This window comes from Lagopus leucura, unplaced genomic scaffold, assembly GCF_019238085.1.
Source record: "Lagopus leucura isolate 7727_CA_CO unplaced genomic scaffold, USGS_WTPT01 Super-Scaffold_100029, whole genome shotgun sequence".
Classification (NCBI taxonomy): Eukaryota; Metazoa; Chordata; class Aves; order Galliformes; family Phasianidae; genus Lagopus; species Lagopus leucura.
In genome coordinates, this window is record NW_024962280.1 from 867,450 (window position 1) to 895,386 (window position 27,937).

Sequence of the window (27,937 nt, forward strand, 5' to 3'; positions counted from 1 at the left end):
CTCCTGGTGCTGGCAGAAGCTGCTGCTGTGCAGCTGAGAAAACTCAGAGCAGAGCAGCGCTTCTATCAGCCACCATCCAAGCCAGGTCCTCACTGTGCTTTCCTCTTACCAAATAGGACTGACAGTGTTTCTGGCTGCCCTGTGCTTGTGGAGGAATAGCCCTGTGGGGACCAACTCTGAAAAAGTGGAGCTGCCAGTACTGACCAGAGCTGGGCACCTGGTCAGCCTGTATGAGAGCACACACCTCTCTCAAACAAACAAAAACTGACCCCAAACAGCAGTGCAGGCGCCTTAGATTAGGTACAAGCTCAAGGTGGAGGCAGCAGGCCTAACAGACTACAGCCATGGTATTTAAAGCTCTCTAGACATACCTAAACATTCCAGTAAAGCCAGTATCACTGAACACACCAAATTTGCTGTTGGCAGAGGAATGGCTTTCAAAATCCAAAGTGATGCTGAAAAGACTTGGGAACAAAGCTGTTTTAAGAACTGACTCGTGTATCAGGACTGAGATTTTATCTTAGTGTTTTCCATTTAAACTCAGTTGCTCACTTTGGTTACTTTAAATACAAAAGTCTGGCCTACTGTCCCTGTTTTTAGCGACTTTTGAAAGCCTCCATTGGTCTCTACATATTTTGTAACCAAAACTGCACACTGCATGATATTCTTTCTCCTTGAAAATGGGAAGAAAAAACACCATGCCAGCAACTTTTCATAAGCACACTGACAATAACAAACCAGAAATTAGTGAAGACTAATTGAACGTGGGCTCTTAAAGGAAGAACCAATTTTTCTTTCTCACAACAGAATTTGGAAAGTGTCCTTTTAAGCACTTCTAGAAATTATTGTAAGTCATTTGCCTGGTTTGGAGACGGCTTCCCACTGTCACCCCAACTGAGAACATTCCACTTTCAGAGAATCTGAGGAGATTAAAGATGCTGCAATTTCAAGCACATATCATTTTGTCCAGTAACTCTTAAAAAAGTTGAGTAAAACTGCTTGTATACAAACTGCATAATCAACCCTCTTCATAGACGATTTCAACTTTATTACACCACAATTAATTTTGGAAATCTCTTACCAGTTGCATTTTCTTTTCCTTTGGCATCATGAGCAGTTTCATCTTCTGTGCACGGCAGCCCTACAAGAAGGAATTTGTCCACTGGCATAGAAGCAGGACGTGCTTGCAAACTCCGGCTTGTACGCCTTACAACTCCTTCTTTGTCCTTCAGGTCTGCTGGTTCCGATGCACTGTCTTTAATTTCTGAAGCTTCCAGAAAACCCATTTTACTTTTCTTTCTGCCTTTTGCTGGTGCACTGGCCGTGCGCCGAAGAATTCGGTCACCAATAGAGCGCTTCCGAACATAGTGAGCGCTGCTCTCAGCAGAACTGTGCTTTGGGTTCTTGTTGAACAGCCCTCGGAGTCCCATCAGTTGCTTGTTCTGAAAGGACAAGAATAACCAGGGGTTTCAAGCGAGGTCAGACTACTCCAGAAGGGTGCAGTGGAAAAGGCTGCTTTCTGAGCACTTATGAATGATGAGTACAAAGTTCAAACGCAGCAAAGCAAAAACTCACACCAAGCAATTCACATCTACTCTGACCAAGGAACTATCAGCATAGGTCTCCATGAATTCATGCATGTCTGTGTTTCTCCTCATTAGGATGGCAGCCTGCCACAATTACAAGAGAGGTTTGCTCAAAGTCTCCTAATCGGAGATGACAACACTGTAAGAAATGTGCAGCAGTGACAGGCTAGACATTAATTTGAAGTTTTATGCGTGGGCATCATCAAAGCAATACTCAAATGTTTCAGAGTTTGAATGAAGAATGACGTAGCTTGGTAGTTACAGATCATGCGATTAGGAACCATTCGAAAATCTGTGCCCAGCAAGTCAAAGTGCATGCTGATGAAGTCTACCTTTGTGGCTCCTAGAAAGTGCAATATTGTGTAACTGGGATTGAGGATTAAGGGGCTCCACTGAAAGGCAAAAAATGCAAATACATTTGGCTAATATTTTCAAGACCACAATACAAGCAATTAAGGTAAAAATCAACGGTAAATACAACTCTCTACAGCAAATTATTTAAAGCTATTTATTAGCGTAATGCCAGTATCTCATAGAAATTTGACCAGACATCCTTACTTACAAGGATGGCAATGTAGATTCGGCCCGTTTATACCTTAGAAACAATAATGTAGTCCATCACTAAGGCAAGAATTAGATGATAGATTAAGTTATACAAGATATCAAATCTCACTCAGAACTTTTTCCATCTTCTGTTAGTAACATTTGTCTTCACTATGAAGGTGATCTTTGCTATTTTGCTTTGAAGAGCACCAGTCAAACAGGCTCCCCTCCAGACAATAACCAAAACTCTACACGGTACAGATGTGTACATATCTACACAATATGCTGCAGATGTAACCCAAGCTGTTCACTCTACAACTCTTTTAACACAGATTCAGTGGTGATGAAAACTACCTGGAACACTACAAGCTTCTCTTTGTGCACAGAGCACACACAGGTCAGGCACAGTCAGTGCCATTCTCTCCAACATCTCCCTGGCAGTAGGAACGCTTCCAGGGACAAGAGCAGAGAGTGCACTGAAACACTGATCCCTGTGCTGAGGCAAGGATGCCAAGAGCAAGACACACATCTGAGTGGCTTAAAGGGCATCACTACATCATTCAGCCACCTAACAGGATCAGTGTGGATAAAGGTAATGGAGTGAAGTGAGGATTGGGATTGCACCAAATCTCAGCCCCTGGGCCTTGCCTATGTTATCTCCTCTCTGCATTCTACTGAGATTTCCTTGGGTACTTGCAGAGCTGTGATCTTACACACAGAGATAACTACAGCGCTCCAAAACAGACAAAAAGCTGCTTGTCAGAAATAGCTTTGACATAATATTCTCTGCATCTGCTCTCAAGAGGGAGAAAGACTGAAAGCTAGCATTCTTTTGATCTACACCCTTAATTGATTATTATTATTTTTCAATCACTACAGAGGTCCATTTTATTTTAGTAGACTCTTGAGCCTGGCCTCAACTTCTGCATGTTGTTGATCTCCACTGACCTGTGCTTTTGCTTTCCTTTTAAAAACAAGCTTTAAAATAAGTAATCTTTCAGAAAAGCAACAGGAGGTGTGCACTAAAACCTATGAGATTTATGACAAATCAGCTCCTGTGCTTTTCAAATACCAAGTCCTGGTGCAGTTACAGTCCTCAGCTCATTCCACCCCAGTATGAACTGAATAATTTCTTTAAACTTTACTACTGATCAGTTGCAGAGTTAGCTAGGCACGACATACAAAACACACTGTAAACTCTACAAAGCATTTTAAATGCACTGGGATTCATTTCTGTCAGAAGAATTAAAACAAAAACTCATAAAATACGTACATTTGCAAATATACCTACCTTTCCAAAGATTTCATTAATGGTTATGTGAACAAATATGGAGGCTTCTGTCAGTCCTTCTAAATACACATGTCGATAACCTGGTAAAATTAAAATATTGCATCCCAGTCAGCTGTGTGTGCTTTGTGGACAACTGGCAACGAGTGTCTGTGAAAGTGGAACATACACACCTGCTGTCTTAAATAAAACCTGGTTTGTCCTTAGGAGTTTTGCAAGTCTCACAGTGCAATCTGCCCCAAGTTAAAGACAGCTGAAATTTCCACAATCCCAGCCACCCAAACTCAACAGTGAATGCACAACCCTAACATTGCAGAACTGTCCAAGTTCACACATGAAGCCTTGCAGATGTAGGCACACGTACTATGTTGACACCTAGTTTTAAACTTGCAATTCAAAGGCATTTGATCTTTGTTTAAACATCTAATTCAAGAAAAACCACACGGGACTAACCAGGTACAAGACTGCTAAAGGCCAGCGTTCTCTGTCCAACGAAGTCTCGCCCAATAGGGTCATGATCCCAAACAAGAAATCGAACCAAAGCTATTTCAGGCATGTGGATGGTAAAAGTGAGCGTTTCCTCCCAAACAGGATTAAACCCTGTAATATAAATGGAGCAGAAAGTTTCAGAAACACAGTCAGAGCAAGCACTGGTCTCAATTTTCATGAATCACAGCAAGAGGCACGAGAAACAAACAGGCCAAATACGCAATGAACACTCATTTACACATTGCTCATCTATGTCTACAGTCTCGCAATCTCCATTATAGAAATAACTGAGAGTAAGAAATCCACCTGCTAGGCAGTTTTTACCAAAAAATGGTTCTGGTTGTGTAGGTGGCAGGGACAGCAAGGCTGGCTGCTGTTTTACAGAACTGTGGTAGGTGAAAGACAAAAAAGAAACTCCTCTCTTCCACCCCTTCACAGTATTGCAACTGCTCACAAAAGCTAACAGCCTCCTCCCCTGCTGCAGCAGGCTATCCCACTCTGTTCTTCACCTCCTTCCCATAACGGGGGAGGTGGCCATAAAATGGCTTATGTCATGATTTGTTTTTATTTCATTTGATATTGTACATTATTTTACACATCCAAATATTTGGAATTTCTGCCCAAATGAGATTTAGAAACAATCCAGGAGATAGATATTGTGGTGGAACAGTTCTCACTCGTGTCTCCTGCACCAGAAATTCTGGTCAGAAAGCAGAATTAATTTAGAAGAAAGTCATTTGATTTCATAAAGTAAGAGGCTCTGCAATTTACAAAGCAATAACAGACTCTGAATCATTTGTAATGACTTCATATTTTTCTCAAGAAAAGGAAATCTGTTGATTATCTTACCATTGTCATCAACCACCCTGGTCTGATCTTTACAGCAGTCAACGGGTAACCCAATGATTTCCACCTCAACAAAGGGATCTATTATCTATTTTAGAAACAACAATACTTTAAAAACAAGCCAGTGATGTAAGCAAAGGTCAATTCTAAGGAAACTCACACAAAGAATTAACTTAAATTCCTATTCAAGAACTGTTGCAATTTCCAAGCAGCACACTCATGCAACATGGCTTCACAAATAGTGCTGGCGTGTGGTTTATAGTCTCAAAAGCCACGGCCAGATGAGAGTCATTTTCAAAATACAAACCAAGTTACTTCTTAACCATCGCATGCAGCACACAGACTCTGGAAAATGCCAGTATTGATGACTGAAAGCTCGACAATATCGAGAGTTATTGGTTGATTTAAATAAGGAGAAAAATTCTTTGAGTCAAAGGCTGCCAGGTCATTCTAGGATCTGCCATAAAAGCACTGGTTGATAACAGCGTGCTTTACCTCTCCTCTGTCTCCTAACATTGAGTCAGGAGGCTTAGGCAGCTGCTGTCCACTGATGATTTTCAGGATGAGCTGCTTCTTAGGACTGGCAGGAAGTGGATCTGAAGAATAGGGGTTGAACGAGCCTGAAAGTTGGCAAGCAATGAAAGCAAGTGTAAGGATAGATGCACTCAATTAAAGGTACTCCCCCTCACCCCCACAAGCAGTATGTATACACACAGCACACATCAGCTGACTTGAGAGCACAAAACAGCTGTTAATGAATTTTAAAACTCATTCCATTTTAAAAACAAACAAAAAAACCCTCACATTATTAAAAGACCATCCTTGCTAATAAGAAGGGTTTTAGACTACAACTCCTGCCCTAAAAAAAGATTCTTCTACAATATAGTAACCTTACAAATGCTCCACAGTTACAACTCAGACCAACAGTCTTCACATTTCTTGCACATCTGCACAGACATTGACAACAACAAGTTGCTGGTGTTGAGTTCTTTAACTAGCTTCAAACACCCAGATTGCCTCTGACATTCCTCTGTTACCTTTATATTTATTATTATTTAGTAATAAATTTAAGTGGAACATTACCTTTGCACATCTGCTGAGGTTTGAGGACATAACCACAGTTGCCATTTACCTTAAACTTCGCTTCATTTAACTGCATCATACGTCCCTCAGACTGGTAGTTTAGTGCCACTGTTAAATGAGAAGACTTGAGTGTCACCGATAAAGATCGTATTTACTCAGCACAAAGCCAAGAAGTCAGAAATAAGATTCTCATGCAACACCCACCTAACTGGCAACCAACGTTCCAGTAAGGTAAAGGATTGAAGTTGCTGGAGTCAATCCGGTACGCCGATGGGTAGATCCTCGTAAGTTGTTTCTGGTTGTAAAGCATGAACTGTTCAGCCTTCTGCTGCACTGCTTGGTGGGCTCTCGTTTCACTGAATGACAGCACATTCCCTGTTGATCCTGAATGCATTGTTAACCAACAAACAAGTTACAAAGCAATCCCAGGGCATGGAGGCCTGAACTCAGACCTCAGCTATACTGGTATTAATGAAGGGGAAGATCAGAGTCAGTCCAAACTTACGCTGATAAATTGTCTTGTCATACTCAACCCGTATAGTTTAACTGAAGGGCACCAGTTTCCTCTTTCAGGAGTGCCTTCTGTCTACTCTCAAGTTTCAAGAATTGCAAGGAAAGCCAAGCAAGAGTTCATACTAATTGCCAGGGTCTTTATTCCTGCAAAATCCTAGATGTGAGCGCTTTGAACAAACTGCAGACATCTACTTACCATCATCTACTATATCCTGGGCTGCCACGGAGTTTGTGTACACCACGAGGTCGGACAGAGCTCGGCACAGCTTCACAGTTTTCCTTCGACGAGTCAATCTACTGATTTTATAATTAACACATAAAACAAAGTGGGAGTTTTTCAATATTTAAAGCATATATGAATTCCCTTTATTTTTCATCAGTAAGGAAACAAACAGCTGTACAACTCAAGCTGCAAAGAAAGGTGCAGTAAGCAGGGAACTCTGTGGGGCTAGTCTCCTTACAGAGGTTTCTTAGCAGTCTTCCAGATGACTGTTCCCCTGTACTTTCAGTCACAGCACAGACAACATTCTTTATTTACACCATAATGAAATAGCCAAACAATGGCTTCTCCAGACAAAGCAAAGGCAGACAGCTTCAAGTTGCCTCTGTAAAAGGAGCTTTTCAATGACAGCAAATGCATTCTCAAAGGCGTTTTTTGATTGCTTTTTCTTTACATTCTCAGATGCAATAAAGCTGACAGGGCTGTGATGTATCCCTACTTAGGCTAAGCAGTTTTCTTTGAGCACTATTTACAGCACGCAAAATGTAGGTTGGCATTTTTCCATTAGGAAAGTATTATATCGCATTTCCTTTCAGTTTAAGGGCAATTGCTGTTTGCAACCTATCAAAGCCTACATATTCAAACTCTCAGGCTAAAGCAGTCATAGCAAAACACATCCCAACAGAGCTGTCATAAATGCCTTGCCTTGTAAAACCCGACTTAGGCTCTGACACACACGTATTAATAACAACAACGTGTTATTAATCCAACTGAGCTGAAAATGCGGGGATGCTTAGCTCACCTGTGCAGCTGCCCTGCTTCCTTTCCCGAAGAGTTTTGCTGACTTTCATCATCATCTGATGTGCTACATTTGGACGTTGCCTTCCCTGCTTTCTGATGGGAAAGAATCAAGCACAACGACGTCAGTGTACAGGATATTTCTGCAAGGACACACCACTTATCCACAAACCCAGAGAGCAGGTCTACCTGCTGGCCAGCAGCTAGGGCCAAGCTGCAAGAGAAACATTTCTGCAAACCAGGACCCACTGCAGCACACCATGCACACTCTGCAGCTTTCCTCCTGCCACAAACAGGCTGTAAATGGGGATAAGTTGGGAGGGGGGAAACAGAGAGGACAGCTCTCAGCTCTGCGCCCCTCCTCTGGTCCTGCTGGATTTCCAAAGGCCAGTACCATATTTAACAAACTGCAACACATGCATGTACAGTGCACTCACCTATGCTTCTCTCTCTCTCTCCCTTCACAATTTAGAGAATTTAACAAGTGGACTCATGAAGCTGAGAACACAACCAACCTCTGGGCAAAATTCTATTTTTTCTGCTGTCTTTTGAGCCATGCAAACGAACATTCAAATCACTCCAATTTACTGTAGTGTACATCAAAGCAACTAGCTATGATAAAAAGATTAAAGAGCAGCATCTTTTTGCATAAGTGCCGATGCTTTCACAGTGTCCAATTTCAGCAACATTACATGTTTTGTAACACTTACTGTTCAAATGAGTTCAAAGGAGAGTTTCTTTAATTCCCTTCTCATCATGAGATAATCAACAATATAACTGAAAGCTCTGTATTCTCCAGCTCATTCAGTTAGATGATAATTGAGCACAGAATTCATTTCCCCTGCTATAATAAACTAATAATGCACATAATTTGGTTTATATTTTGAGTTTGCTCTGTTCAGCGCTGAAATAAAGTTGACCACATTGGAGACCATTTGAGTGGTTCAAAGGTTTGGACTGATGATCCCTGCAATCAACTTGCAGGAGTTGCCAGCCTTGGCATTCTCTCCTCCACTGGAGGTTCTAAAGAGTTTACACACATATACATGGAACAAGAGCCGAAAACATCACAAGTCCATTTTCCTTGTTGGATAATTCTGCATCTGCAAAAAGATCAACAGTAATCATCTTTCCCAGGCATCCCCTTTAGCTGGAAAGGTGTGAGGGAGAAACTACTGGAAGTCCCCCCTGACTTGACCTACACTAAGACCATTATATATAAAAAACTACACACACAGACCTCTTTTTTTTTTTTTTTTCCAGCAGAGATGAAGTGGACAAGTCTCTCCCACCTGCTATATCCATTAGAATAGCTAGTGGAAGCAATTAAAATTATTGATATGCTTTCCAGCTCTCACTATAACCATCTGTTTTTAGTAGCTGACTCGTGTATGTGACATCTCACCCCACAGCATTTGTTTTCCCACCAACAGAACAAGAGGAAACACAGGCACATCGTCCCTCTTGATGGCTGCTGTCTGCTCAGGCAGCACACACAGGTGGAACAGGAAACCTCACACTCATTTTGATTGCATTAGCTCTTGCTTGGTTTGGTGCAGTTGCTCCAGTGAAGACCCAGAGAAGCAAAAAATTTGACCCAGTAGCTACAGATACATAAATAGTGCATGCCAAACCATGAACAGATCAGAGGAAAATGTGCTTTTACAAAACAGGTGTGTGGGAGCAGAGCCACTGCTCAGTCACAGCAGCCCCTGTGTGAGAAGCCAGGCAGGAGGGCATTGCACAGCCCTGCTCAGAGCGTGGAACAAGGTAAAACCAGACCCCCAGTAAAAACACCATCAGCTTTATGGACAGAAGTCTGGAAAACAAAAACATATCGAGGCATTTGTCTAGACTGCTCTGCTGCTGCTGTAAGTGTGATCAGAAATATCAGCAATTATCCTTCACTAATTCAGATTATCCTTATGGCCAGGCAAGATTTTCTGAGGTACAGCGACCGTCTCTGGATGATTCTCCATAGTTTTGCCAGCTACGCTCTTCTAAACAGCAATAACTACACCACTGTAACCAAGCAGTCCTCCCTCATTGCCTCCAAGCACACCATGCAATAAATCATACCCTGTGCCATTAGAACAGTCAGACGGACCAGCAAAATCACTCTCGTTTTACTTACTTTGTGTTTACCAAAGTTGCCCATTAACGATCGACTATGAGACTTTTTCCCGCTTTCTTTCGTGTCCAGGTTCTGTACAGGGAAAGTTGGAAAAACGAGTGTAAGTGGATACCTTCAGACTTTTAGAGTCCACTACAGTCTCTAAAAGACACTGGGCTTTAACCCAATGAAAGCTTTGGCATGCCACTCTGATTCACCATTGTGTGAGAATACACAAGAGAATAATTATTTGCACAGGAGAATAAAGGTAAAAGGGAATTAAAGTCTAAGCACAACACACTGATCTCTGAACACAAATGCAAAACTATTTCATGAAAGGACTTTTCTAATTTAGATGGGCAATCCTCCAAGAGGAAGACAAAAATGAACATTAATATTCAAGACAGCAACCAAGCACAGAGAAAAACCAATCCAGCCCAAAACAACAGCAATAAAAAACAAACACCTGAAAGTGTGCATAAAAATAGCCACAAAGGAAAGGAGAGGAAAAAAATAAAGCTAAAAGACAGCCTGGAGCCCAAGCTTCATCACATCCACAGCCGTGCCCCTGGACATGGCTTTGATAACTCCTGGCAGCACCTAGCTTTTTCCTGCCAGAAAAACATATCCCTTCTTCTTTCAAAGAGCAAAATAAAGACCCAAAGGTGCTGAGGTTATTCCCCCAGCATTTCATCGATTCCAGCAAACTCCAAACATCACTGCATTGTGTTGCACATTACCTCTGGCCAGTAACAACCACAGAAGCATTAGGTGCATTGTTCACCAATAATCACAAGCAGAGAAGGAAACCCAAGCAGATGAATGTTGTGTCTCTCTCGGATAAGAACGAGTATTTGGCATTGCCAGCAGCAAATCCAAACTGACTGACAGGACACACTGCCCCTCTCCTCTTCCGCACCCCCAAAACAACTCCACAAACATATAAAAAAACCTCCATAGAGAACATGGCATCTGCTGGCAATAGCATGTGAATTTGCATCGTCAATGGTTGGGTTCTTCTTTGGTTTGGGTTTTTCAGTTACTGAAAATTAGCAAATCTTCTGGAAAATTGGAAGTTTGTCAGTGAGGAAGGGAAAGAAAGAGAGGTTTGACCAGTAAAAAGTACACAGCCAATGCCAGCAGCCTGCCTCTGGCTCAGCAGTTACACAGCGACTGTCAGAGCAGAGCTTTACAACAGGGCTGCCAAAGTGAGCAAATAAGTTACAGAATCATCAAGCCAGCACATTTAACCATTTATAATTTCCTTCCATCTTAGTCAACAGCTGATATCAACTAATCTGCCAGTTATTTTACCTCTTGTTACTACCCATTGCTCAGCTCAGTACTGCTTAAAGACCCTTGAGAAAAGGGTCAGGCATCCCCCCAGTGTTCGCATCGCATTGCTGCAGGAAGGGATCTTGATGTCCAACAATAATTTCTAGTAAGTCAATTACAAAATATTAGAGATATTACGACCTGACAGATGTTCAAACATTGCTCTAGCTCAAAGTAATGCTGAAGTGGCTCGTATCGAATCGTGTTTACTAACAGTTTGCTCTCTGAAGTCCCACTTCCGCAACCACACGGAGGCCAAAGTAAAGAGGCAAGCTGCCTGCTCTCAGCTGCTAAATCACGATCTGGAAACAACCTCTCTATGCAAGGTCAGGTGGCTCTGACCTTTGGATGCTCACAGCCCCTTCCCATCACAACACAGATGTGACCAGACATCTCAAGCACCAGGACAAGATGAGCATATTCTATGCAGTCAAGCCTGGCTTCAGGCAAAGGTGTCATAGCTCCAGTCTTGCAAAAAGATTAACAAGAATGACCTAAAACCTATGGATTGGGAAGATGTGCAGAAAGAACTGCATGTAGTTGGCCTCGGAGACCATATGATTTCAGTAGGTACATCCCTCAGAACAATTAATTCTCAGCTTATGTAACAGATTTTGCATTCAGCTGAGGTGAAAATACGGTGACTATGGATTTGAGGTACAAACTGCACTGGTGTATTCAAAATCCCAATACGTTTTTATTGTAATAGCTTTGTAATAATATTTGATGTCAAAAGGGAAATAAAAACATATCACAACCATAAAACAGTCTGGGTGTGAAAAAAACAGACCCTTCCTTCGGGCAGTAAAAGCACAATCCTGTGCATTACAGGAAACAGCAATGCTGAATTACCATGGTCAGTCACAGCAGGACTAAGGCAACTATTTGCAGTATCAATGCTTCCTGAATTACTTGCTTCCAACACGTAGAAGAAAATAAAACAGGTCAGATACTCTTCATATTCAATCACTTAAATCCTCAGACATTTTATCTGAAACTATTCCATGTTTTCATTTTAGATGAAACAAAACTATCAGAAGCTGTTCATAAGTCACTGGAATGCGCAACACATCACCTTATTTCATACCTAGAAATGAAGGAAAAAAACACCCACCTACCTGCTTCAGGTTAACACTTAAACCTTCATGAGTTGCCCTTAGCAGTGCTCTCACCGTGAAGCTGTCAGGATCTTCTTTGTCCCTGATCTGGGACTCTTTTAGCAGAGATTCAAGCTTTGTTCTTATAAAAGATTCCACCTGATGCTCAGTTGCACCGTTACTCTGAAAAGCATTAAGAGATCCAGGTAAAACAGATTATTATATCCACCATCTCCGGGACAGCCTGAGAGACCACTGCATGTGCCTCAGGCACTCCCACCATTGCCTTTCTCTGAACAAGAAAAAGCTTCTTGCCTAATCCTGTCCAACTGGGGCTTTTACTGTCACTGCCACCTTCCTTTCTTCCCTTCAGGTCCCTGACACATCCCTTGCAGGCCTCACCAAAGTGCTGCCCACTGCACAGAGCAGCCCAGCCCAGGTCCTGGTGTTTCAAACAGTCACAAGTCCGACCTCCTCTTTCTGAGCACAGCACAAATTCACAACTTAATCACCAACAGATTTCCTCAGTGATATCAAACAGCCTAATGGCTACTAGATTCCTGCTCCAACAAGAGAGGAAACAATTACAACCAAATGATAGAATCATTTGAGTTAATAGCAGCACTGACTGTATAAACACCAAATGGTCTCTTACATAAGATGCTTAAAATAGGATCCTTGAGAACAGCAGTGTGCACGTGGCATTCCTCTCCCTATGGGGCACAAGAGTTCTCTTGAGGCAGGAGGAGAGCAGCTGCCTGTCCTAACAGACTCCCTTCCTGGACACAAAAGACTTTCTGCATTATGGACTGCAGGTTTTCTCTTGGGTCTTTCTGCACATCAGAAGTCGTGCTAGCAGAGCACACGGGGATTACAGAGTGCTCCTATTCAGCAGCACACGACAATGAATTGGAAACTGAACTGGACCAACACAAACATTCCCTTCTGATGAACCGCTTCAGGTGGGGACTTCTGTTGTCTCTAAAGCAAATCCCAGCTACTCTGAAAATCTGTCAATTACTAATAGCAGCCAAAATGATACAGGCAAATTAAAAGCTCAGGATGCAAGCCATAAACAGCTAATGAGAATTGCACTGAGGCACTTCTGGGTGGCAACAGGGAAAAATCACTAGGCTGCATTCAGAAGTGGAGACAAACAACACTATACTTCCTAAATATTAATCTGACTTTGATCTGTTCTTTCTGAATCTCCCTTGATAATATCTTTAGGTCAAAACTTTTGACTGATGAATGAAGCAAGGCTGACTTCTGAGCAGAACAAAGCACCTGTTGGATAACATGGGTCAGTGTTGCACACCAGGTTCAGTTTAGCAAAAACAAAAAACGTTAATAAAATCAGTAGCAGGAAAGTAAACAGTAAGACTTAAGAAATAAAGAAAACAGAAAACATTCTTTAATGTTAAAGAAAGTATTTAAAGAAAGTGAAAACTATTTTTCACACTTCAAATTCTTTTTATTTGTGTGTCTCTATTCTTAATTTTTCACGTAGACACAGTGCAGTAAATCCATTATGACACTGCACTGCACATTTGTATTTGCAAAAGCCTAGCATGCTGACTGTGCTGGCAGCAGGCTACTGTATATATCTGTCATCTACATGATTTAAATGAGAAGTCCTGCATTTCTGAACAAATGCAGTCCTTGTCAAAACACAGAATTATATAATTCCTGAATCTCAAGAGACATGACTTAGAAATCCAAGTTAGAAAACTTAGTCTGCTAACAACAGCAAGTAGGATTATGAAACACACATGCAAGGAATGACAGTTCTGGGAGATGTGTACATGCACATACATAGCAGGATTTTAACTTGCAGTCATCTTCAATTTCATCAGCACTATCCTCATCAGAAACTTCTCCTTCCTCAGCATCTGCTCCGAGACTGCAAGGCAACTTTTTACCCTAAGAAGGAGGAAAAAAATATTCACAGTCAGTACTCACACGGTCAGCGTTACGTTCTCCAAAGCCCCAAATATCCTTTTACTCCATTAGTGCTTATTTTAAAAGCAGTCAGAACTTAGAATTCAGACTATCTCATGCAAGCTGGCTCAAGGAGCCACATTATCACAGATGATGTCTTCAAAAGGAGTTTGATGTACTTCTGTTAGCTTGTTATTGGAAGACGTTTGCAAGCTAGTTCAAAAAAGCACACTATCTCCCATCTCTGGAGCAAGACAGTGAGTGTCAATGAATTTCTAAAGTTGCCTCCCCAGTGCTTCAGGCTTACCTCTAGCAAGCAAACCATCGTGTGCTTCAAATAAAACTCAAAAATCAGAAGCTGAGACTGTTATAGGCTCTGCATCAGAAGGGAAAATGCATACACAAAAAACTCACTGCAAGTAGCCATCACATGAATGAAGCAGCAAAGTTTATTTTAATACTGCATGCTCATGCAAGCGCGTAGTCAGCAATTCAACATTAGTTGCTAATCCTCTACTTTGTGCTTCATATACCTACATTAGAAAGGAACTACTTCAACTCCATGTCTAGTTTCCAACATCTGATTAGAGTGGTGAGTATCAGGTTATTGGTTACTTCTGGTAAAAAAAAAAAGTCGAGGGTCTGAAAGATGAATTGTACTTACTGGAACATTCAACTTTAATTTTCCTGTTTGACCACTTCTGGCAAGGCCCAAATTCAGAACTGCAGCAATGCTGTCTATAGACCTCTGAAGGTCTTTAGTCCAACCTCCTGCTAAAGGAGGACCATCGCAGCTCTAGATGAGCTTTGTGTAGCCAAATCTTGCCAGCTTCTTAGGATGGAGGCTCCCTCAGCTCTCTGGGCAGCCTCTTCCCATGCTGCACTATGCTCTGCTGAAAGCCTTTTCCTGCTGCCCAATCTGAATCTCCCACGATGTAACTTTTGGTGCTGCCTCTTGTTCTGCTGTCTGCTACTTAATAAATTGGGCCTAGAGGCCAAATTAATGCTTATGAAAACAAGTTTTTATGCTATTACATTTCCTTGTCATCCTCTCTTTTGGCAGGAACACTTGCAGTTTGTCTGATTTATCACAGACAGAGGTAGACAAGAACTGGGTTTCTGAGGAAATTAAGAGGACTGACTTAAGGACTGGATTTTGAAATGAATAATGCTGTCCTGGTAATGACTTGAAGTTTACATGGGTTTAAATCCCTCAGTATTACCAGAAATCTTTTTTATACTCAGTAGCAAAACGAGAATTATGGCCACAATTTGAAATTCTTCAGCTAATTAGTCAATATTGTATTTCAAAGAGAAAGGCACAGAATAGCATAAATAGAAGTAAAAAAGATGAGAAACTCGCTTACTTCCACAAGAAGCTAAATATTTTATCTTTCCTGATACGACTGTTTAAATTGAACTGGAGATGGGAGATAGGGCTTTGTGGTAGATTCTGTGATGCTGAAAATGGAGTTCCTCATTCTAGAAGCATCAGCCCAGCTGCACACCATTCTGTGACTGTTCACAGGGCTCCAACCACTGTTAGCTGAAGAGTTGACCCAAAGTTCCAAACTCAGATGTGCCAGGAAGAGCAGCTCAGAAGTTCATGGAAGACCAGCACAGTGCCAGACCTCCTGCCTTTTATTCAGTGACCTATTTCAAGCTGGATTCACTATGCTTTGCAACAACTTGCATTACCTGCTACCTTGTTCAGCTCCCTAAAACACCAATGCTTCACACTCACATAGTTCAGGAACAAGAAAACTGCCTCAGTGAAATGCAAAACCACAGCTGAGCACTTGAAGGCTTTCTAAATCAGTCACATCTCTGCTATATCGAAATGTCCAACCTAACATCAAACCTACTGTGAATTGCTACAGACAGCTTGGCACAGAAAAATGGTATCTCAAGTGCTCACAGCAAAGTAATTCTCCTCATGTGCCAAAGTAAATTAGACAACTTAACGAGCTACAATTTCATTAATCATCTTCTCGATGGCCTGCCTAGCATTGCTTCCATATTACATCTCTGCCTTTGAAATTCCTTCAAGAGCAAATATGTTTGCATAGAGGGGCTCCAACAACTCAGGTTGCATACAACACTAACCACAGTGCTGCAGAGCCTCCCTTGCTGCTCTTTAGCCACCTTCCGAAGTGCTCTTCTTTCATAAATGCAGCTGGTGAACCATGAAGATAGTTTCATTTCATTTCATGAACTACTGCTCATAGCAGGGTGAGGGGGCAATGCATGAAAATGCATGTTTTCAAACATTTTTACATCACTCCAAAGCACTATCATACAATCTTTCCTTCTATAAATTTTCTAGATACTTCAGGAATATGAACAATAGGGAAAAACACCCACTAACAACAAACTTCAGAAAAAAAGAAAGCATCAGGTAATTGCCACGTTTCCTCCTATTCATAAGGATGTGTTTTTTACCACATCCCTGTTTTCTTCACTCAGTGCTACGGATTAAAAAAAAAAATAATCAGCATCTCTGAGTTCAAGGCCCTTCGATAAGGTGCTGAAGAAGCACGAAGAATTTTGTATACCTTACCGTTGATACAACTGCCCTGTTAAAACACTCACAGAAATGTTCTGGGCCACTTGCTGAGGGTAGAGTTTAGAGAGTTTTATATCAGTATCTCTGTGAAAAGCTTGGAATTTTAACTTACTGCATCTGTGCCAATCATGGCGGCACAGATAAACTTATTCCCCAAAGCCAAAGACACACAGTAAATACCAGGCGCTGCCTCCCATTAGATTTTCAATGTGCCATCAGTAGCAAATTACCTTCACTAGGATTTTCCCTTTCAAGTTTTGAGGGCTAGGAAGCTGTCTGGAATCTCCGGTGACTACAGATGACAAGTCCAGTTTGTCACCAAGTATCTCCTTCAAGTACTGAGCAATCTTCTTTTGCTGCTGAATACTGCAGTGGTTTTCAATAGACAGTATCACCGGGAACCTAGAAACAAAACCCCAGACAGTGACATAGCAGTGCTTTAGGGGAGAAGACCCGCACAGCTGACCACAAACCATCCTGAGCAGTTTGCTCTCACACTGTCAGCAGCCTGGAAACAAACTCCCCTTGCGAGGGAGGACTTTGCACATGAACTCCCAAATCCCCGTGCAGTCAGAATCCCTTTGACAGTCGCTGCAGGAGATTCTGCCCCCACCCCCAACCCCATCCCACGAGCACACAGGTGCCAGTGTCTGATCACTGAGCGTGAGCCACAGACCAAGAAACGCACCATGAAACTCCTCAGCACTGCAGTGCCTTGCTATTCAGACATTACAATATTCCTTCGCACTCTATGGCCTTCATACACTGCAATAACCAAGTGCCTTGAAATCTACAGATTCAGCGTACTTGTTAACATCTCCCTGTTCATCTTCCAAAGGCTTTATGATAGCAGCAAGATCAATTTGCTTTTGTCTGAACTGCAGCTACAGTGAGCCAGACCAAATCTCTGAAGATGACCAGACTGGGGAGCAGCAGAAATACTTGGCAGTACTTTCCAAACACTCTCACAGGCTCCAGGAATTTTCAGTTAATGTTTTCTGAGCTAGAGACATTGTTTCTGTACATAAAGGCTTAATTCTTCCAAAAACTTGCCCAGTTCTTTTTTAAACTCTTGGCAGAGCCAAAATTGAAAGGCAAGGAACCCCAGAGCACAACCACACACCAAATGAGGATCCAATTCCTCCAGTCCTTTATTCTCTCCAAGCTACTCAAAATTCTACATGCCTACTCATTATCTTCTGAGACTGCTGTGTATATTTACAGCCCAACTCCCTACTATTTTGATAATAAATTTTGTTATATAGTAACCACAGAAAGCAAATTAGAATTTAAACATTACCTCTCATCTCTGTATTATAAGACAGCTTTACTACGTTCCTACTGAAATAAAGCATTTCCTTAGGTAGAGAGCAGCACAGCATTGATTTTCAAGGAGAATTTCCCAGGGGAAATGAGTGGGAAGTTTTGCTCAAACAAAGACCCAAGATAATCACTAGATACTGAACAGCCTCAGACTGCTCAAAGAACAACTGAGTTAAAAACACACGAAAGGTCTTCCTAGGTTCAGCTGAGCTTTCAAGCTCCACTGACAGTATTGTTCAGGAAGCTGAACAATAAATAGGATGTAGGCAATAAACAGAGAACAGAATCAGCTTTTTAACTTCTCAGAGTGTTTCATGGACTACAAATACTTTCTGGTTTAATTCTGACATGAGATTAATTACACAAAACAGGTAGCTCTAGCTTCAAAACCAACTCTCCACTTACTCATTTTTGATGAAGGCATACTTATTGATGGTTTCTGCCACATCACGGAAGAATATTTTAGAAGTAAGTGTGTATCCATGATGCACTACTGGTTCTCCATCTGGACCATCCCAGCAATCCACTGTTAAGACAAAAAAAGCTTCATGTTAATAGAAGCCCGTGATCTTATATTTTTCTGCTAATCTTGCCAATGGAACTCATGAACACAACTACGCAGGTGTCAGAAGTTTCACTCAATCTATTCAATCTACTCTGATTAAGTTCAAATTAACAAGCCACATTTTTATTGAATGAAAATCTTGCAGCTGGTTTTATCTGAAATTAACAAGGTGGTAAAGCGTGGCCGCTTTAGGTCTGTCACTCACTGTGCTGAAAATACCTCTCACAATTAGCAAGTTATATTAAAAACATACCTTCAATACATCGACAACCATCCTGCAGCACTCGTGCATACATCTCCACTCTGGACTGGGACAGCAGCTGGTCTCCTGTCAGGTACGTGTTGTGGGACGAAGCGATGAAGTAGTTACAAAGGGGTTGATCCATATCTTGATGCACTTCACAATGCAATGGATTGAAAACATCACAAGCAGGACTGCGCATGAAGTTGGTGAAACCTTTGAACAAAGAAACAGTTTTTCAAAGATGCCACGCAAACAGCTTGCGCTCCAGTGGTTGTTTTTCCTATTTATGTATATGGTGTTAACTCCTGTCCCCCAGACCGATGAATCACACAGCACGAATTGATCTTCCTGTACCCCATATTTTCACCATGTAAGTTAGATTTTTGGGACTTGCCTCTTTCTCTGCAAACTGAGGATGGTGCACAGCATCAATTTACTGCTGGTACAAACGCAGCTCATTTTTTATTTTATTTTTAAGTCCTGTGGGAGTTCTGGCACCTTTGAGAAGAACACTCCCAAGACCCAAACCTTGTCCCCAGACCGTTTTTAAAAGCTCCGATTTAGAAAATAAAGTATAATCTAGAAAAACACATTCATGACTGCCAAAAAACTCCACACAATCTGCAAGTATTTGCAAAACATGGCATTGAAATGAGCCTGTTCAGAATTAACCAATTAACAACCAACAGCAAAAACAGAACGTCGGGTGCAGCCTCCCCACCTCAAGCACTGCGAGGAGGAACTTCCCCACTCCCTACAGAAATCTCCAAGCAAATTATTCTGCTTCATGAAAGCTACCTTCTGGGCAAATTAACAGACCATAGCATTTGATCTGCTTCATTCCAGTTCAGATGTGGATTTGATACTAAGTTGAATTTTGAATAAATAAACCATCCACAACTGCTTTAGCAAACAAGCATAAGTTACTAAAAGAATTCATTAACAAAACTCAAGGAAAATGCAACTGATCTTCTGTTACTTCACATAAGCATAAACCAATGGACCATACAGTAGAGGTTAAGCATAACAACTCAGTGGACCATACAACAGAGATCCCAACTATACACAGACAGAGCAGAACACAAACTTTGCTTTTATTACTTCGTTAGAACATATTGTACTACAAATTACATATTTTGTGTCGTGTTTTAATACACAGCTAGCAATAAATTTACACAAGCCTGAGGCATCCAAATTAGTCTGTTATACAGCAACATATTGTAGCCACGATGCTGGCTGTTGATATTGCCAGGCATAATTCAGCCCACCTACTCCTGTCTCTCCTATTTCATTAAAATGCACACCTATGCAGCTGACTGCTATACAGGCTACATGAAAACACTGCTAAAGCCCTTCTATTCCACTGTAATAGATCAGGACATAAAGTTAATTTAGAAATCAAAAGGCTTTACCTTCAATCCCAAGAACATTCTGCTCCTTGTTTTCTTCTGATACTTCAAACTTCTGTATGATGTCAAGACAATATTCTGGTGTCACATTACTCATCTGCACAAAAAAATACAGTGTTGGTACATTTACTTTTCCTACTATGTGACCAGCATGTCAAAATCTACCCCAGAGCAGTTTAAAATCTTGTAATCAGACACCAAGTTGAGTCAATTAGGGAGGGAACAGCCAGCAATCCTACTGTAAAAGGACTTGGTTTTTGTCAGTGCTCCACCAGCCCGGTGGCTCTTACCTTTTAGGAGAAAAACAGGAATGAGAGGTAGTGGTCACTGCTAACAGCTGTGTCATTTCAGTTTAAAAGATTGAAGAAAATAGCTGTCAAGCACAACTGACAATAGTGGCGCTGGGCAATAGTGCTGCAATGAGAACTGTGATGCACTATTCTTCAGTGCAACCTACTTAGACATGCGAAAAGATCTGCAGGGTTTGATTTCATTTTCCAGTATTTTCCACTCCTGTGATTTCATTACTTTCAAGAGACTTCACTCTCTAGGAGAGTAATATACAGGGCTCTGAGATAAATAATTAGATTCCAAAACGAAAAACAGCAGTCCTTCTGAAACAAGTAGGAGTTTTGTCATCAGCTCCAGCACGTTCCCAGTCAAGGTCCTGACTCATGAGGTCAGAGCATGCTCTCATTTCCTCTGAAACTAGAGGAAAGCATTTTTCATCACACCCACCATCTTTTTTCACCCACGTCCCCCTAAAGCTGTATGGATCCAAAGTGAAAACTCAGGTAGGGTGCATTTTATTCCCTCTACTAATTATATCACAGAATGATAATAACGACACTGAACTTTGGCAGCTCACTCATATCACTGTTCTGTTTACTGTTTGCACACTTGGCAAAGTCAGCTCAAACACCCTTCTGCAAATCAGTGTGAGGAGCAGTCTGGAAGCAGAGGAACGTGTGCTCTGGTCTCCTCTCTTACCTACAGTGAGATCTCTGGTAGCACGACTGCTTCAGGCAGAGGCAGGAGTGAGACTGCTCACCCTGCAGATCCTGCAGCCTTCACTCTTTAAGACAGAAAACAGTCCCCTTGTGAACCCTGTCCAAATGGACTCCTCTCTCAGATGGAAAACCAGTTCCATCCAATCTGCTCCATCTGTAGTCTCCAACTAATCTGTTCTTTCCATTATTTCCTATAGCTCAGCGTTCCCAGCACTGGCATTCAACAGCATGGAAATCTTCCCAGTGCAGGCTGATTATCTGGATCTGGTCTTCCGTAAGATCCTGATCCTACCAAGAGTGGAGCTCTCCCTAAGAAATGTGGGCGCCATGACCAACCATACCTCATAGCACCTACAAGGCTACAGCCTAAACATGAAAAATTACCAGAGAAGGGGAAAAAAAAACAAGCAACCAGATGTGTCAACATTAGAAACGTAGTAACAGAAGGAAAGCAAGTGAGCAATTCAACGCATATGGTAAGGCAAGCTGAAAGAAGTGTTAATGTGGAGAGAGATTTTCCAGTCCTTCCACCCTTCAGCCTTCCCTTTGCTCTTCCTCTTGCCCAGGGAAGCACTGCCCAGCCTTGTCCAAACAGTTCATTTATGTCTCCTACTATAAGTCAACATCATGAGACGCCTGCTGGAATTGCACGGGAGAATGGGAATGAGAACAATTTGATAGAGAAAATAATTGATTATCCCAACTCAAGTAGACGTCACTGTTTGAGTGCAAGCACCATTCAGAGCAGCCCTTCTTCAGCAGAGGCTGACTGGAATGACCATTTTCATCATCCCATGCCACTCCTTGACAGGCAAGAGCACAGTACTCATGTGCTCTAAGAATGAAAACGTCTAGCCCAAAGCAGCATCTGTTAAGGAAACATTCACTGATTTGTGCTTTTTAACTGTAGTTTGAGAGATTGAGACTTAGGAAACTAATATAAATTTATTTCCATTACATTTTTCATTCTTTCACTAGAAAGATTGTCAAATGGTAGCAAATATCACTGGTGTGCATCTAGATGCAAGGACTACCGAAGATGTTCTCTTCCAGAAAAGCAGAGCACTTCAGAGCTAAGAACAGGAATCACCCTTGTTTTCCATATTCTCATGGGAAATGAAATGAAATAACGTGAAGTAGAAGAATAGTTAGAAAACAAAGAAAGTAGAGATTAAACTGCCAGTGACAGGTGTATCCAGATAGGATGCCAACCCATGAGCCTGCGTCAGACTGGAAGTGTAGCCTCCAGTTGTTAATAGTTAATTATTCTTTAAGAAAATCAAAATATATTTCATTAAAGCAAATCCCTACATCAATATCTTATATCTAAACTGAGATTGGAAGAAAAATGTCATGATATATGGAGTTATCACCTCAATCAGTAATACTTATCACCCCTTTGTATAAGCACAAGAAGTGGAATAGGGCAAGCATACAACAAGCAGTAAACTTTCCTGGAGCATGCAGAGAATGTTGCTGGAGGCAGGATCTCAGCACAGATGTGAGGTTCAGTGCAAAGTAACTGATCCATAGGAAAGCAGCAGGTGGCAAGCAGGCATGCAGGATACTCCCTTCTTGCAGTCTTACTCTTATAACCAGAACCAAACGCTTCAGGTTTGCAACACCAAAGTGCATAACTTCATTAAATAATCATCCAGAGCAGAAAAGAGGTCTCTGCTGACTGTGAAAGAAAAGCACTTGACGTGACATGAATACAGCAGCAAGGAGGGAAGGACAAACAGCAACCTCAAGTTGAGAGTCTGCATACAGGACAGCATCGCTAGGGGGCCCGAATCAGTGGGACAGCATGAGACCAGTCTCTATATTGGGCAGATCCTGAGTGGCCAGCCACCACAAAGCTGTTCTTCAACAGGGAAGAGAGTGTATGCAGAACTTATTTTGTCAAGAACTTAAAGCCAAGTATGAGATGCCATCAGTCAAAAGCCCCTGGAGACCTTGCCACAGAAGTGATCTGTCATTTAGCAGGGGAGCAACTTCCAAGCTCATAACGATTTATCAGGAAAGGGCACTCCCAGTGGGACAGCAATCAGACATGCAGATATGACTGCACATCCAGGGATGTTCCTCCCTCACAGCCACTTATGGTTAAGAGGACTGCAGTACCTTCCAGGAAACCAGCCTATTTTTTGCCTGTTTTCTGCTTCTCTGACATTTGAAGCCATAAAATTGCAATTTCAATGAGCTGAGTTTAACTGCAATTAAGTGGAAGTAATCTGATTCACAAGCTCTTGGGTAAGGGCAACAGGGAATTCTTAATAAAAAAAAAAAAGAAAACCAAGCCATCAGCTTAGCAAGTTAACAAAAAAGCCCAAACCCTTTTATTCCATCCTCATATTCAAAAGCCTCACCAAAAGAGTAGCAGATGGAGTTGGACAGACTGCCCACAGATTGCCAAGCAGTTAGACAAGAGCAAAAGCTAGATGAGGTTTGGTTGGAGGCACTTCAGTGCTGCATTATGATTTGAACCACCACCAGCTTTTGAAGGCAATCTTGCCTCACCTGAGATCACTGACATCATATCTGCATTCTGAAAACACAGAAGCGTAAATTTGCTTTAACATTTGATACTAGGAAGTGAGAAGACAAGGGAAGAGGCAAATAAAGTGCAAGGTGTTGCTGAAGAACATTGCCTAGAGATTCATCTCAGGAGGTCATGCTTCCTTTTGCAGGGGGGAGGAAAGAAATGTTGAGAGCGTTACTGCTCATAGGTCATTCTGCACTCAGGATTTCGAGTAGTGTGCAGACAGGATGGGTGCAGTATTCCAGAGCATGAAGGGGGAAGATCCAAATGCACTGTGCTTTGAAGCTGCAATTGGCAGAATCGCCAGGACCAGAGTGCTTGCAGGAAAACCTCTGTGTTGAGGCTGTCAAAGCGAGATCAGTGATAGAACAATGTTCTGTGTTTCAGGGGAGCCTTCCCCTTTCAAGGGAAGAACTGAGGAGTTGTACATGCCATAGAATTGTCCTAAGAGTCAGCAGGGGAAAAAAATCAAGCAACAAAAAAGCATAGACTTTTGATAATTTTATGGTAGGGATAACTCAGATAAAGCAGTAATTACAGGCAGGATCCCAGAATGGCACAGGACACTATCCTGTGATTGCAGGCAACACACAGCATCTGTACTCATGAAGCACAAGTAGGTTGGGGGTGTTAACACAGAGGTTATTTTGGAACAATATTCTCTGCATGGATCCAAGAGGTGGGCAAACAACACAGGACCAACTGCCAGAAGTAAACACGAGTGCTAGTGTTCCTCACTGTCTAGCATACCAGTTTTCTCCAAGAGTTCCACAGACAACTTCCGTAGTCCAGTGATCAGTTTCTTCCCAGATAGGCAGGAAAGCCTCCACTGGATCAACACATTTAGGCATGGCTAGAGATTTCTTCCAGGTGCTGCCCCTTCTTCTACCACATTGTAACAAAAAAAAGCTCAGATTGTTTCTAGAAGCATTTACATCTATTGTTAAACAAAAAAGGAAACCCATATTTCTTCCCAAGTTCCATAGTGGGAAAAGAACCCATAGTTCTTTCCCAAGTGCTCCATTCTAAAGTTTTTTCACACCACTTTTTCCCTATACTTGAATTGATTTATATGCGTGTAGATATGTATGAATATATATTTCCATACCTTTTGTTCCACCTTCAGAAACTGAGCAAGTTCTTCCACGGTGAGGTGATCTTTCTTGTCACTGTAGCTTAGGAGCAGTAAGTAGAGGTCTCGACGCAAGGACATCATCTTGTAAAACACTGAAAATTCTTCAAAATTTAGAGTCCCTTGGTTTTCATCTGTGTCAGCTTCCTAAGAGGAAAAGACAGGTAAGCATGCTGGATGCAGGTGAATTCAAGGAACAAAGCAGAACAAGAGTTATATATAAGAACAGAAATTTAAACAATTCGGATCTGCAGGCTCAAATCCTAATACACACAGTATTATCATTTTGCTGTTATTTTAGCCTATCTATTGCATTTTTGGGTGAAAACAGCACTACTGCGGATCCCTACGAAGGTCTCAGTTCCACCTTCAGTTTTGAACTTGTTTCCCATGTAAAGAAGCACGCCTTGGGCTTTTTTTCTGATCTATTGCCCTCCTTCATGTCCTGGAGTTATCCTGGATTATAACATAGCAAGGAACATTGTAATTTCACCCCTTAGCCTCCTCTAACAGAGTCTGACATTTAAAAACATTCAAAACAAGGCCACAGTCTTAAATTAATGGCAATTCAAACTGCAGCACTCTGATCCTCCTGTCAGCTCTCCACAGGGGGTCCAAGACTGCAGCAGCAGTAAGACTGCACACCAAAATACAACCCCAGCAACCCCAGTCTTGATTACAGTTTTTTGTTTATCCTTAGAGGTAGGAAGAGAAGAAAACAGTACTTAACGTATGTTAATACAAGCTTTCCACTGTGAACATCTGCCTAAGAGGATTGCTTTGGATTTTCAAAACAAAGAATGTATTCTGGAGAACTGCTGTCAAACATTATCTAGGTCTCCACAATAACCAAACTTCAGGAAAGCTGCAACTCCTGTTGAGTTTTAGAGTGTAAGCAGATGACAAAATGAAAGTGTAGCAATGTGTTAATGTTCCTACGAAAATCCCTTTTATTCATAGATGTAATACAATGCTTCCTCTCTCATTATAATAAACTCCCTTGTTGCCCTCAAAGCAGTGTTTAAAAGGCAGGGTTTGCTACTGTGCAAGTCAGAATGCCTTCTCTGCAGTCCTCCTAACATTGACTTGTTTGGGCCTGATGGCTTGTCTCTGCACTGGTTCACCAAACAGAAACCCCTCTGCAGAAGGAGTAAGCATCTCCATCTCATTATCACTTCTTCCTTCTCAAGAAAGCTCTACCAGTTCATGCCCAACCTCCTTCTGGAGCAAAGGAGCCCATCTAATAGCAGATGCAACGAGCAAGCCTGGTCTGCTTTACATTCCAAGGATGACATTTTACTTTCCCTTCACAGAAGCTGCTTCATTCATATTCAAGCCTGCCCTAGGATGGGAGGCACCGTTTACACCACTGACTCCCACCAAGTACAACCAACCAAAGCAGCAGCCCCACGCTCCGGTCCTCAGTGCAGGACAGACCTATTCTGCTTTGTGAGCCCAGCCATCCCTGTGGAGCCAGAGATGCTCCCCCAGAGAGCTGCTGGTGCTCGCCCCAAAGCTCTAACCCTGCCTCACAAACAGCATCAACTGCAGCTGACCAAGTGCAAGAGCCATGCAGGACAGCTAAATATAGGGGTAAGGATTTGTCCCAGAGTTACTTTGCCCTTCCCTATTGGTTCCCTGGAGGTTGTTAGCAATTGCCTTACCTCATTCTTTAGCACTTTAATAATCCAGAGCAAACTAATTGCCTATTTCCTATTAGCACATAGCTTCCCAATGGTCTGCTTCTCCTGCAGCAGCCAGCAATATCTGCAAAAACTAAGGAACTCAAGGAGCTGCATTTACCACACTTTGCTAGTGCTACTGTCATCTGAGCTTTAAATTCAGATCACAGCAAGTAAGCCAAGAAGAAATTCATTCCCAGCTATCTGGTGTTGACTGTGATTTTAAAACCACCTCCCCACACCTTAAACAATGTTTATTGCTTGTGAGAACAAACACAATTCAAGTTCACCTCTGCATCACAACCCTACAATCTCAATGCTTCCCAAACCCTTGCAGTGACCTACACTCCACGAGATGCATCTCTAATGCTGACTTTATGCCAGACAAACAATGCACTTTTGACCACACAAGATTCTCCCACCTCCCCATGTTTTATAGCAAACTGGATTCTGGGTAGCACTATTTTTGAAGTTACAAAAATTTATTTTGCTTTCCATTATGCCTTGGATTGTCTTTCCTTTCCTACAGTGTAAACAAATGGACTGGTGGAAAATAGCAACTGTTTTTACACAATAGACATAAAAAATTGATTCTGGCTAAGAGAGGAATTTTTAAAAGACTGTAATTACTTTCATAAAGCCAGTTTCTATTAAATATTTTTCCACAAAGGAAATGAAAAAAAATTTTCAATAGAACAACTTTATTGCCTATCAATGCCAGCATAGAATAATTCAGTTCATAGCAATGAAAACAACAATGCATTTTAAAAAGTACTATTAATGAACACTCTCCTATGAAGAGTTAATGAATTCAATTCTATGTAGCCTGTTCTGTTAAGCCAGCATTCTGATGCATCTTTGTCCATAAAATGACATGACTTCTGAAAAATCTGTGAGGTTTGGAACAGAGGACACACTTATGTCCAACCTTCCAGAGCCTGTTCTGGATCTGAGCAGACACAGCACCATCTCACCCCAATAACAGTGGGTGTTGGAGGTCACCAACCTGAAACATCTGCCGCACCTTCCTGCGGGGCAGGTTCACATTTAGCTTGTGCATCAGCTGGTGGATCTCTTCAATGTTCAGCAGGCCATCTCCGTTCTTGTCAGCTTCCTCAAAGGTTTGCTTCACCCAGCTGCAAACACGTCAAGGAAAGGTACGAGAGGGTGATCTCCCCTTGGAAGAGGGAAGCAGAGCAGTTGGGCAGGTAAGGGACAAGATCCAAACTCAGGAGCATAAGAGTTCCCCAGCTCCTTAAATTCTGCTAGGGAGAAGAACTGAGCATCATTCAATCCAGCTGTCACAAACGTGCCTTCCAAGTCAGAGCTTCTGAGCAAAACTGGTGAATTAAAATATCCCACCACCTGTGTTGGAGATGTTGGGGTACGCCATGAAAAACTCATTGCTGGCAAAGACCTGATGCTATCTACATTGTACTCCCCGTGCTGATGCCAGACCAAACATTTTTTTTTTTTTTACTACTGTACATTTTCTGGTACAGCTTGCTATTGCACCATCTAGCTGGTAGAACCAAGACTGCTGACACACAGAGTTAGTATCTCAGGGCAACTGGTTTCACGACTCACAGGATGCAAGCCCAACAGCCATCTG

At 41.9% G+C, this 27,937-nt stretch overlaps 1 protein-coding gene across 2 annotated transcripts in view; it reads right to left on the minus strand.

Moving 5' to 3' along the window:
• Nucleotides 1-27,937, minus strand: part of PLCH1 (phospholipase C eta 1) — a 62,275-nt gene that overhangs the window by 4,962 nt on the left and 29,376 nt on the right. Inside the window, exons 5-23 of one of the 2 annotated variants that reach the window (XM_042881170.1) lie at nucleotides 27,332-27,461; nucleotides 24,620-24,790; nucleotides 19,963-20,056; nucleotides 18,560-18,763; nucleotides 18,147-18,267; nucleotides 16,649-16,820; nucleotides 13,727-13,834; nucleotides 11,933-12,094; nucleotides 9,501-9,572; nucleotides 7,371-7,462; nucleotides 6,545-6,642; nucleotides 6,040-6,219; nucleotides 5,836-5,943; nucleotides 5,248-5,372; nucleotides 4,756-4,840; nucleotides 3,871-4,017; nucleotides 3,421-3,500; nucleotides 1,919-1,978; nucleotides 1,082-1,442 (exon numbers count right to left, since the gene is read on the minus strand). In XM_042881170.1, coding sequence (XP_042737104.1) covers nucleotides 1,082-1,442; nucleotides 1,919-1,978; nucleotides 3,421-3,500; nucleotides 3,871-4,017; nucleotides 4,756-4,840; nucleotides 5,248-5,372; nucleotides 5,836-5,943; nucleotides 6,040-6,219; nucleotides 6,545-6,642; nucleotides 7,371-7,462; nucleotides 9,501-9,572; nucleotides 11,933-12,094; nucleotides 13,727-13,834; nucleotides 16,649-16,820; nucleotides 18,147-18,267; nucleotides 18,560-18,763; nucleotides 19,963-20,056; nucleotides 24,620-24,790; nucleotides 27,332-27,461 — 2,570 coding nt within the window. Of the gene's footprint in view, nucleotides 1-1,081; nucleotides 1,443-1,918; nucleotides 1,979-3,420; nucleotides 3,501-3,870; nucleotides 4,018-4,755; nucleotides 4,841-5,247; nucleotides 5,373-5,835; nucleotides 5,944-6,039; nucleotides 6,220-6,544; nucleotides 6,646-7,370; nucleotides 7,463-9,500; nucleotides 9,573-11,932; nucleotides 12,095-13,726; nucleotides 13,835-16,648; nucleotides 16,821-18,146; nucleotides 18,268-18,559; nucleotides 18,764-19,962; nucleotides 20,057-24,619; nucleotides 24,791-27,331; nucleotides 27,462-27,937 lie in introns of those variants that run through there. The other variant, XM_042881169.1, reaches the window with a different exon arrangement.